This window comes from Peromyscus californicus, unplaced genomic scaffold, assembly GCF_007827085.1.
Source record: "Peromyscus californicus insignis strain IS unplaced genomic scaffold, ASM782708v3 Scaffold_19__1_contigs__length_69161282, whole genome shotgun sequence".
Taxonomy (NCBI): domain Eukaryota; kingdom Metazoa; phylum Chordata; class Mammalia; order Rodentia; family Cricetidae; genus Peromyscus; species Peromyscus californicus.
The window spans coordinates 26,811,480-26,824,150 of NW_026294491.1; the positions used below are offsets into that span (position 1 = coordinate 26,811,480).

At 45.9% G+C, this 12,671-nt stretch overlaps 1 protein-coding gene and 1 pseudogene across 1 annotated transcript in view; one reads left to right on the forward strand and one right to left on the reverse strand.

Annotated features, from left to right (window-relative positions):
* Micu1 (mitochondrial calcium uptake 1) overlaps positions 1-12,671 on the reverse strand; it is a 165,913-nt gene that overhangs the window by 65,830 nt on the left and 87,412 nt on the right. The window contains 3 exon segments of the mRNA XM_052744930.1: positions 4,566-4,667; positions 4,669-4,764; positions 5,578-5,660. Of these exon segments, the coding sequence (XP_052600890.1) occupies positions 4,566-4,667; positions 4,669-4,764; positions 5,578-5,660 (281 nt within the window).
* Positions 5,691-8,498, forward strand: LOC128114168 (3-keto-steroid reductase/17-beta-hydroxysteroid dehydrogenase 7-like; annotated as a pseudogene).

The window sequence follows — 12,671 nt, forward strand, 5'->3', positions numbered from 1 at the left end:
ACGTCTTCTCAGAAAATGATTTCAAAATCAAAGGAAAGCCTCTTGGTCTTTCAGCTGGGATAACTTGTGGCACCGCCTAGGACCTGTCTAAGGCCACCGGCAAACGGAGCACACAACCAAACAGTACAACCGTGGACACCAGGGCCGAGACACTAAAGCATAAGACTTGTCGTCACTGGTGTGGCAGGGCTGCCCTGACAAAATTCTCTAACTGGGTGGCTTAAATAACGGAAATCCACTTTCTCACAGTTCTAGAAGGTCTAAATGGCATTGTCTCCTCTGCGGCACTCCTCTTGGTCTGCAGGTGGCTGCCCAGAGTGCGTCTCCTCTTTGTGCATGTGTGTCCTGGTGTCTCTTGGTGTGTCCACATTTTCTTTCCCCACAAAGGCACAAGTCGGATGGATCTGGACCATCGAGTGGCCTTCTTTGAACTTAATTACTTGTTCCGGCCCTGACTCTGAATACAAATGTATTCTGAGACGCCGGTGTTAAGGTTGTGTGTTACTTTTCCATCATGGCGACTAAATACCCTGACAGAACCAGCTTGAGGGAGAAAAGCTTTTGGTGTATGTTTCAGCTCCTCATGGTTGGGAGGCATAGTGTGGGGCACAGTTCAGCCAGTGTCGGCAGAAGCCTGAGGTGAGGGCTGTTCCCACGGGCCAGGCCTGGAAGCGGAGAGAGTCAGGCTAGAACCAGAGGTGGGGATAACCTTTGAAGGCTTGCTCCTGGGAACCTACATCCACCAGCCAGGCCCTGTCTCCAAAGGCTCCATGGCCTTCAGAATAGTGTCACAAGCTGGGACCCTGCATCCAAAACATTATCCTACAGAGGACATTTCAAATCCAAACTACAAAAAGGCTACAGCTCATGAATTCTGGAGGGACATGATTCAGGCCACAACAAAACACTGACTCATTTAAGCATTTTATGAATGAGTAGCCAGACTCTGAGAGAATACAGAATTCATCACATACCACAAGTCAGGAAGTTATGGAAATGAAGTGTATCAGAGGTCTCACTGGTGCTAGAGCCAATGGCCTTTCCGCTAATTACATTTCCTCAAAGGAGACATATCTAGTTGGGAGGACCCTGCACTGGTGGAGGAAAGCTTGAAGAGAGCTGGGGAAACAGAGGCCTTTGTCACTAGGCCGTGTCATTATGTGGAAAGAACGGATTCAGGGTAAATAACTGTTTACACAACACTTTCTCAATATTAATCTGGGATCCCCACCTTCCAATAAAAACCATCTATTGGCTCCCTCATGTGAGGACCTTCTAACTAGAAAATAGAAACTGTCTTGGCATTTCCTGGTCCAAAGCCTACAAATAATCCTAAATCAACAACAAAGACAAGAGAGTGCTTGAGATAAGTATCAGAGATAGGATTTCCATTATGGCTCTATAAAGGAATGTATGTATGAAATCTCTCATCTTTTCTGTATGTTTTTTTTTCTTTTTCTTTTTTGTTCTGTTTTTTTTTTTGAGACAGGGTTTCTCTGTGTTGCCCTAACAGTCCTGGAACTCACTCTGTAGCCCAGGCTGGCCTCAAACTCACAGAGATCTGCCTGTCTCTGCCTCCTGAGTGCTGGGTTAAAGGCGTGGCCACCGCTGCCTGCTTTTCTGAATGTTTCCATCTCACTGCTAACTGACACATTAGTGGGTCTTACGTTCTTCTAAGCCCCAGGATTCAAGTCCAGAGTCCTGTGCTCTGTCTCTTTAGACTCCCACTCGTGTTTTCCAGGAGTGTTCAGCTAAACTGAGGTCAGGTGGCCGCCTGCTGTGCCCTCGGGGTTGACTCTGTGTTGTTCTTTCAAGTTTGCTTAAAGTACTGCCAATGCAGAGCTTTCTCCTGTAACTGCATTTTTATGGATCTGTATTCTGTGTCAAACTGTAATTATAAAGCTGAGGAATTAAGCTGTTTACATTGCCAGATGTTATGATGTTTGTAAAGACCAGTCTGGTGTGCATTCCAGCGATCTAGATATAGTATGCAAAGTCTAGAACATATAGCCTTATACAAAAATTTTTGGATGGGGTCTACTACTTTCTTCTATATGAGGAATAGACTGAAATATTCCAGTTAGAATACAAATTTCATGAAGGCACAGCATGATGCATATATGTATATACATATATATGCACACACAAACTCAATATGGTTGTAGTATCTCTAGTATACATATTTTAGACATAAAAATACACAGTTCAATGTAAACTTCCACCTTAAGATATCTCATTACACACATGCAAATATTCCAAAATCCAAAAAGAAAAGTAAATGAAAAGTCCAAAACACCAATGTTGCCAAACATTTGGATGAGGGACGCTCCAGCGGTGCTAATGTGAGCATTTACACAAAGTTGAGTCCTAAGGCTTAAATGACTGGTTTTCTCCATTCTGAGAAGTTCCATTTTAAACTCCATTATCTGAAAGTTTGCTGTGGTAAGGTAAGTGGCAGAAACCAGAGTCCTGAGTTTTGTTTTTGGAAGACAGTCCTCTACGTATGACTAAAGAAAGCAAAATGTTGCTGGGCATGGTGGTGCATACACCTTTAATCCCAGCACTGGGGAGGCAGAGGCAGGTGGATCTCTGTGATTGATGTCAGCCTGGTCTACAGAGAGAGATCCAGGACAGTCAGATTAATATGGTGAGACTCCGCCAAATAAATAAATAAATAGACAGATAAATAAATAAACAAGTAGACAAATAAATAGACAAACAAACAAACAAATAAAGCAAAATGGCACCTAACTAGACTATTAGGGGCTGGAGAAAAAGCTCGGAGGGTAAGGGCTATTGCCATCAAGCCTGATTACCAAAGTTAGAGACCCAGGATACACATGGTGTTTTCAGAGAAAACCATCAACTCCCATATGCTGTCCTCTGGTCCTCACCTCCACAAATAAAAATAAAAAGCTATAATAGAAAAATTTAAAAACTGAGGAATTATGATTAACTTTCTGGTTAAATGAGAGCTGAGTATGTAGTGCTTCGCTTCAGTTGTTAGGATCTTCTCAGTGACTTACTAGACTGGCGTGTTCCTCTGCATGTAGCGGGGAAGAGCCTCTGAAATCGAATGCTGCTCGGCTACTTCTAATGCCTTCTCAGTCTGTGTATGCTTTGGCAGTGCGAGGGAGTTAGAGCGGGTTAGAACAGCTCTGCGGACCCTGAACGCAGGTGCAGTGCGTGTAGTTATTGCAGGCCTCCATAAGAAGTCCCGGGCAACTGCAGTAAACCTATTCCAGGGTCCCGTGTAGATCGGGATGGCCTCCAACTGTCTATGTAGCTGAAGATGGCCTTGAATTTCTGATCCTCCTGTCTCTACCTCCTGAGGGCTAGAATTACAGGTGCATCTTACTTAATAAATCTAGCTTGGTGTTTTATTTTGTTTTTGAGGTAGGGTCTCACAATGTAGCCCAAGCAGGTCTGGGACTCATTATGTAGCCCACATTGACCTCAGACTCATGGTAATCCTCCTGTCTCAGTTTCCTAAGTGCTAGGATTATAGATGTGCATCATGGCCAACAATGACTATTCATTAGATCACTTAAAAACTAAAACAATAGCAAATTTTAAAGCTTGATCTAACATTTTATTCATCCTTCTATTTTTTTCCTCCCAGATCATGAGGATCAGACAGCATTCTTTCAGATAACTGGAATTAGCCTGCGATTTTCCAAACTGTCATAACTGAGTCAGGTGGGGACGGGAAATCAGAGAACTGGGGAAATCAGAGTGCAGAGAAGAAACAGACAGGGTTTAAAGCGAAGCAGCACCTTTGTTTTCATGTGCTTTTAATGACTCTAGTTAATGTTCTGAAATTACAAATAATATTGAAGTAGGACTTATGTTGGAAAAGGGAGGTTGCAAAGGAATTTTTAGGAATCTCTAAAAATCAGAACTTTTTTATCGCTAGACAAAAGTACATAGAGAAGATGTTTAATGAATGCCCTGAATAGAATCAATAGCCCCAAGCCTCAAACCCACTTGGTCAAAACACACTGTGAAAACATCAACACTCTCTGGTGGGGTGTTTGGGGCCTGAACAGCAGACTGGCTACATTCTGAATGGAAAACTGAGCTATAAATCTTAAACACAGCGAGACGCTTCTGTACCTCTGAGCACAGAGATCTTCCTTCTGACATTCTGTGTTTCCAGCTGTTACTGCCTCTGCAAACTTTCACAGAAAGGGTTATTTATTATCCCCTCTCCTCTCTACATACTGGTGTCTTCCATGCAATAAACACAAAACTTGCAAACATGTTGAGGTAGGACTGCAATGACCCTCAAACTGCTTCCTCCTTCAATAGGGAATCCAAAGACAGCTAAGATTTATAATGTTTTCATTTTTGTGTTAGTCCTAGAACCACACTACTCCATGACAATTCCTGCAGAATATGTCATTTCCCGTCGGCTCCTGGCTCACAGATCAGCCCTAAGGCTTAGAGCCGTCAGTTTCTATGGCTGGAGAGAGAGACTGTAAGAAAGCCTTGAGTACAGGCCCCTGACTCTGAGGCTCTATGTGCACACGGGGGATCACCTGGTCGGTTCAGGCAACACCTACCTCCAGCTTCAGAACATCATGCTGAAGTTTACGCTGAAACTCCAGGAAGTTTTTGATGGTGAGTTTCCCTTTGAGATCAGCTCCAAAAAAGTAGGTTGTGAGGGGCCGAACATAAGCCAGACTTGAGGGTGTTCCCAGTGGTGGGACGGTCTCTGTGACGCATGCCCATGCTGGTTTGGGAGCGAATGATGCTCTGAACCTACGACAGAATCATATCACCGCCCTGAGACTCAATATGTCAGTGAAACACAAGAGAGGTTGCAACTGTACAACACAGCCATCTTAGGAGCTACGTCCTATTATCCCCATTTCATAGATGAAGAGACTGAGGCACACATATTTGAGTAGCGGCAGCAAGGAGGAGAATCAGGATTCTGACTTAGGAAGCCTCCTGGAGAACTTGTCTTCAGAAAACAAGGATTTCTTTTGGGGTGGGGGTGGGGTACAGAACCTCCCATACAAGCAGGGCAGTCATCCTCACAACATTGTATCTCAGGAGGTTTCAACACCCCACACTTCTCAATCCACTCTCTAGATGGGCTGTACAAAACATCTTCTGTTTTAAATTACTTTATACTGTATGGGTGTTTGGCCGGCATATATGCTGGTGTATCACATGTGTGATGATGGTACCCAGGGAGGCCAGAAGAGGGCCTTGGGATTCCCAAGGACCGGAGTTACAGACAGTGGTGAGCCACCGTGTGGGTGCTGGGACTGAACCCAGGTCCTCTAGAAGAACATCCAGTGCTCTTAACCACTGAGCCATCTCTCCAGCCCTATCTGCAAATTCCTGACGTCTAAGTGTTTCAGAATGACTTGTGATAGCCACAGTTGGTATGAAGTAAGAAGAGGCAGGGGATCTGCTCATTTTGAGGACTAGCAAGGGCGGCCTCCACACGCAGGTGAGCTTTCCTAGGGAAGACTGTGGCTGACACAGCTCTCACTAGGGCTGCACTTACTGCTCACTCCCCACTGGCTAAGAATGCCAAAAAAGGAAGTCAGCGTAACTCACCTGCTCAAACTCCTCCATGTCCACTTCTCCATCTCCATTCAAGTCAAACATCTTGAAAGCAATTTCAAAATTTCTCTGAGGAGCTGCAAGTAGAAAAGGAACAAAGGAGGAAAATGGAAAGAATACGTCGGTCAAAAGTAAATCACTTCAGAAAGATGGCTTAACACTAAAATAATACCCAAACCATAAAGTGACAATGTTGAGATCAAGGCTTAACTCCTTAAAACCCCAAGAGGATTTTGTGGCCAGTAAAGACAGCAGTTGTCTGTTTTTGTATTTCAACCCTCTTTACATTTTTTTTTTTTTTTTTTTTGGTTTTTCGAGACAGGGTTTCTCTGTGTAGCTTTGCGCCTTTCCTGGAACTCGCTTTGGAGACCAGGCTGGCCTCGAACTCACAGAGATCCGCCTGGCTCTGCCTCCCGAGTGCTGGGATTAAAGGCGTGCGCCACCACCGCCTGGCTCTCTTTATATTTTTTAAAAATGATCATTTTATATGTATGGGTGTTTTGCCTGTATGTATGTATGTCTGTACACAACATGTGTGCAGTGCCCGTGGATGCCAGAAGAGGGCATCGGATTCCTTGGGACTAGAGTTAACAGCTGGTTGTGAGCTGCCATGTGGGTGCTGGGAATCTAACCTGGATCCTCTTCCAGAGCAGCCAGTGATCTTAACCACTGAGCCATCTCTCCTGCCCCTGAGCCCCATTTCTTAAACACTTCAGCTTTGACTTTTTTAATGTCACACTATCAGCTATACAATACTCTTTTTCACTTTTTGGTTGTTACTGGTTATACATACACTATTATTTACTGCATGGAGAAAGTCTGTCTACCACGAGACACACTGCTGTAATGCAAGAATGTCAGAGTCTAGACCTTTGCTCTTGCCTTTAAACAAGCTAGCTTTCCACTCCACTTTTCTAAGTGTCTGCCCTGTTCTATATACGCAGTCTGCTTTGATGGTTTCAAGCTGTTCCCATCCACGAGTTTACTCTGGAAGGACAGAAAGGCATTCTGTAAAACAGGCAGCCCCCACTCCAACATGCCAGCTGCATACACAAATTACTAAGTGGAGCATCCTTAAATGTTAAAGCTTAAAAAAAAAAGATAAAAATACACAAAGCTTGAGATGCTCATTCCCTTAAGTGATGATCGAAGCTTCTCCATCAGTCTTCAGTGTTCCAGAAGCAATCAAAATTCGACTAATAGACTTCATGTGTTGTAATGAAACATAAATTAATGGCTGTTCTCCTTCATGCTATTAAGTGTTCTGGTAAAGAAAACCAAGATATTTACCACCCCCTTCCTTTTGTGCTCCCAACTCACAGAGCGTTATAGACAAAACCAAAATAAGTGTCCTATCTGTCCTAACACCACTAAATAAGTTTTTAGTTATCATCATCATCTTTACTAAAAAACCAAACCCATAAAACGTAAGGATTATACACAGATAGAGAAGCATGTCTGATGAGCTCTGTACATGCTGCATAACCAGAGCCCAGACCCCCATTGTGAGTCCGCGATAGCAGTATTTCCTGGATGCCAATTCTCCTTTCAGCTAGTCAGTGGCTAAAAGTTCCTGGCTTCAGCTGCCGTGGGGAATCCTGGGCCCCTCAGCTTCTAATCATCTGTTTCACTGGATGCTGGCATCCAAGAGATCTGTTCCTTCTCTGTTTCTTGGTGCTCTTGCCTCAGCCTCCCCAGTTCACCGCCATCCCTGGTCCATACCCCCTCTTCTTTAGGCCACAGCTACAATTGATGGGAAGGACACCGCTTGGAGAATTTGATTTTTATGTGTTTATTGGCACTTTTCTCTTTCTTTTTTTCTTCTTTCTTTCTTTCCTTTTTTTCAAGACAGAGTTTCTCTGTGTATCTTTGGCTGTCTTGAAACTTGCTCTGTAGACCAGGCTGGCCTCGAACTCACAGAGGTCTGCTTGCTTCTGACTCACAGCTGCTGGGATTACCAGCTACTGGCACTTTTCAGAGTTTTTTGTCTAATCTTCTACTAAGATATCAGTATATGTCAATCTTTTATTTATTTAGTTATTTTGAGACATGGTTTCATCTTGGAGTTCTGGCTGGCCTGTAACTCAGTATGTAGACTAGGCTGGCCTCAAACTTACATAGATCCACCTGCCTCTGCTGGGATTAACGGCAGAAGCCACCATGCCCAGCTTGAGTCAAGTCTTAAGATGGATAACCTTATCTATTTATTGGTGGATTTTGTACCTACAAACTCACAGGTTTAAAGAACAAAACAAAACAGAGGGGACCGGAGAGATGGCTCAGTGGTTAAGAGCACTGGCTGCTCTTGTAGTAGACCTGAATTTCCTGTACCCACATGATGACTCATAACTGTCTATAACTCCAGTTCCAGGGGGATCTAAACTCTTCTTCTAGCCTCTGCCAGCACCTGGCTTGTAAATGGTATATGGACACACAAACAGGCAAAACACACATACACATAAAACAAACAAACAAACACACTGAAAAACCAAAAATGATTGTCAGGGTGTGCAGGGTGCTGGGGTGGGTGCAGATTTGCTCCGCCGTGTATTGTGAAAGACATCGAAGGTGGCTTTGATGACCAGGGCAAGCAGTGGCACTGGGCTAGCCCTCTGCAAGTGGCTACTGGGGGAAGACCATGAGCTTCACCTGGGTTTGGTGAAACTGAGTAAAACCTGAGCAAAGAAGGGCTGTTCCTGACGCCCTGCTGGCCTCTGACCCCTGTGCCAAGGTCGGCAACCTGCAGTCTGTGGTGGGGGTACACAGGAAGGGAGGGAAGGTTTCTGGTTAGATCACTTCTATCTGAACGCTGGGATCATGCCTAACCCCAGATAAACATCAAAGCACTTTTCTCTGGCTTCTTTTCAAGGAATGTGATTGATATGTTCTCACTCCAACAGCTGAAGGACTGTTGACCCAGAATGACAAAGTCACTCCTGATGGCTTCCAGGAGGCGTCTGAGACCAGTCGTTGACCACTGTAATCCTGATTTGTGGGCTGGAACCTCCTCTTTGTCACTGGGTGAATCCCTCCCAGCTTTTCTGGGACTTCCTCTCACAATGCAAAGGATCTGATTTCAGTCTTGAGGACCAGCCAGCACTGCAGAGGCCAGGCAGTAATTAAGTAGCACAGGCTTGGGAAGGAACTACGTAAAGGGCTGAGAGATGGATGTAGATGAAAAGACACTGCTGAAAAATTTACCAAACCGTACTGGAACTGGAAAAGTCTGTTAGGATCACCATTCAAAAATCAGGTCACTTGAGCTGACGATGGCATTCTCCAAAGCATCCTGTACCTTCTGTACGTTTCAGGGTACATGGCTTTTGTATGATAATATGCATTTGTAGTAAACTGTAAGGCATGATCATCTCTCTTCCTACCTTTTGGAATGATCTCCAAGACTCTGTGCATAAGACACATACAAATGCATACACGCACGCACGCATGCATGCGCGCACACACACACACACACACACACACACACACACACACACACGCACACACGTGCACACACACGCACCACACACCACACACACACATACACACACACACACACACACACACACACACACACGTGTATGTATGATGCACACATGAGGATTGACAAAGTGAAAGTACCAACTAAATACCCTCCAGAGTTGTGGCCTGTGATGGTTGCCAGAGGCTTCCTGAAGAGCATGCGCTTACAGTGGTCTGTCACCCAGACTTGAGTAACAGGCACAACAGCACAACCTGACCTTCCTCTTAGCCCTAGCAAGAAGGGGCGCTGCCACTCTGAGTACAGTTCTAGATAGTTTCTTTCCTTTACAATCGTTTTCCTATACCTCTTACTTTATTTCCTGTCAGAATCCGAGCAGTCCCCACGTGGCCACCCATGTAGTCAATTCCAGGAGCAGAGTCTGCATGTGTTTGGGTCACACGCGTTATTTCTTCTCTTTAAAAGCATTTTGTTTTTATCAGTATCAGGTGGTGGGGCCAACAGTGAGCCTCCTTTGGCATTGAAACAAAATGATAAAAATGGCTGGGTATTTTCATTATAAATATAGTCACTTTCCTGCTTGAAATATTATGGTCAAAAAATGTTGAGTTCAAACAAATACACACACACACACACACACACACACACACCCAGAGGAATAAACTGAGACTCAAAGCAGCTAAACGTCCAGGTGAGAACCCCACAGCTGGCACGTGGCAGGCCTGGAGTGGGCTTAGACCACTGCCGACCCCGGGCCTCCGAGCCTCACACTGTGACCCAGCAAGAACACAGAGTCACTCATCAGGAACAGCACATTCCTTTTACGCTGAGATGTCCTGACCTAAAAACAAACAACAGAACACAGCTAGTACCGTGTCAGTCTCTACAAGGCTAGGACTTCAAGGTGCTCACCTCTGTGAGGTAATCTCACAGAGACCCTGCAGACAGCTGCTCGGCAGGTTAGGCTTGGCTGGGTGAACACAGACCCGCGGGCAACGTGAGACTCTCGGAGAGGTGTGCCACGTCTTTCAGAATGCTGAGGCTGAGCTCCACTGTCCCATCCTCCCCTGCTGTCCCACATGGCCCACTGCGCTCACCTACGCTACCTGCCTAGTTTCTGTGATCCTGAGGGCTTAAGGACAGTGGACGCCACGGAGACCCGGGACAGGGGCACGATCGGGCATTTACAGAGGATTTGTCTGTTGAAGGACGAGCTGCAAAAGCAGTCGCCTTCAGAGCAGGTCGCAGCAGCTCTGGTACGTGCTGAAGATGTGCCCTGAGGTGACGGCAGTGCCAATGGAGAGGAGCCGATGAACCTGAAATGCCTGAGGAAGGCAGACATTCTAGAACCTGATCATCAGTCAGCTGGGACGGGGTGAGCGTGAGAAGAGATGACAGCGTGGCTGCCTTAGATGACTGAGTAGCTCACGTGTCCCGTAAATGAAAAAATAGAACACACGGGAAAGGCACGGTGAGGAGATGAAACTGCTGCCACTGGGGTCTGCCCAATTCAGGGGCGCCACGGCACATTCTGACGGACATGCGGAGCGGGCGGTGGGGCGGTCAGGAGGTCAGAGCTGGGAGCTGCTGGTGTGTTAGCTCCAAAGAGTTAGCTGCAAAGAGTCTGAAATGAAGCTGGCCCCCCCCCCCCCAAGAACTGAGGGGTAAAGAGAAGGGTGTGGAAGGGCAGAACGTGCGAAGGAGCGGGTGTTTAAGGAGCAGGGGAACGGGAAAGCAGCAGCAGAGGAGAAACCTCATCAGGAGGAGTACAGGCCAATGAAGAGAAACTGGCCAGAGCCAGCTCAGTGTTCCCACGCACGCACCCCACCCACCTCCTCTGATTGCACAGGAACAGATGCTTGTAATTTTAGCTTTATCATGGTCTTTGATTCTTCTGTTCCATTACATTTATTTATTTTATATGGTGCGTGCGTGTGTGTGTGTGTGTGTGTGTGTGTGTGTGTGTGTGTGTGTGTGTGTAGGTCAGAGGTCAACTTTCAGGAGAGGGTTCTTTTCTTCTATCATGTGGCTTCTGGGGACTGAATGCAGTTGTCAGGCTTGACGCACGCACCTTTACCAGCTGAGCTAGCCTGCCAGTCCCATTTGTTTTATTTTATATTTATTCAGAATGTGTGTGTGTGCGCATGCGTACATACATTAAAATACACATGTGGAATCAGGGGACATCTTTGTAGGAGTCAGTTCTCCCCCTGCACCATGAGGGGCCCAGGGACTCAACTCAGCTTACGAGGGTTGGTGGCAAGTGCCCTGTATCTAAGCTACCTTGCTGGTCCCATGGTCTTTTATTCTGTCTTCTTAGTTTCATAAGGCATGTGCACAATTATCTCAATGACTAAATGAGTTGCCTATCAAATCAGTTAATATTTCCTCCTACAATGAAGGTTAAATTCATTTTACCAACAAGAGAACACCCTACACATACAAGTTCCTGCGACTTTCTGTCCTGCGTGGGTCCTCTGAACCAAGGGTGGGCTGTCTGTGGGGCTACTCCAAGGGCTTATAAGGAACATGTGAGGACATACCAAGGCTGCACCACTGTCCCCTGGGCACTGCAGAAGTAAGCTGGACAGCGCTGTCTTGTCTATTCTCATTTGGGCCCCCGGCCCATCAGGGTAGGTCCTCCCATCAGGAATTCCCTCAGTCTGTTCAGTTGTCCACCGACCACATCAAAACATGCGAGATAAACCAGCCCCAAACCAGCATGCCTTCGATATTGCTGTTGGGGAATTGTCTGGAGAGCCTCCTGTTTCCCTTTGTGAAGACTTCACAGGGATTTTAAGATCTAACTGTTCTGGCAGGCTTCAGGGGTCCTTCAGGATTTATGGGCACTCATAACCTGCGTCCACAGGAAGGCTCTGAGAGGCATTCTTTTAAACTTGAGGCTATTCACAGAGTAAACATTGAGGCTTTCCCCTTCCAAAACAGCAGAACCTACTTCCTACGTGATTTCTGTGGTCTGTATGTTGGAAAGGATGAAAACGAACGTGACAATCTTTCCCTGCTTGGCTGTGGAGCTCAATCAGGTCTACTCTAGTTATGACTCCATTTTCATAATCGTTTTAGACCGTAACACTAACGATAGCAACAATGACAGCCCTATACGACCCCAGAGCACACCTTAAACATTCTGATGCTTTTGTCTGCAGCCACCAAGTCAAACAAACAATCAGATGGCAGCAACCGTGGCCACACCTCTGGGGCCACTTCCACTCACTGCACATTTACAGAAAATGTGCAAGGCGGGACCTCTAATCCCGACTCTTCCCACAGCGGAGTCCGGTGCTGCCTCAGGATGCTCTTTGGCTACTGATGGAAAGATGAACAAAGGAACAGGCTGCACTCAGGGCAATTTGATTTTCAGTTGCTTTGGTTCTCCACTCAAAGCGCTATTACCCATACACATCTTTACTGTTTGTTACGATGCTGTAGAATGTAATGAGGTAAGTGACGTGCAGTAGCTGAGAATTCTGAGTCATGGAAAACTTAAGACCATGAACCTCCCAGTCAGTGGTCTGCCTCGCTACTTTATTTCAACAGCTGAGCAGAGAGCTCTGATTATTTAAATTGGAAGTCCCCGCTTTGGAGACCC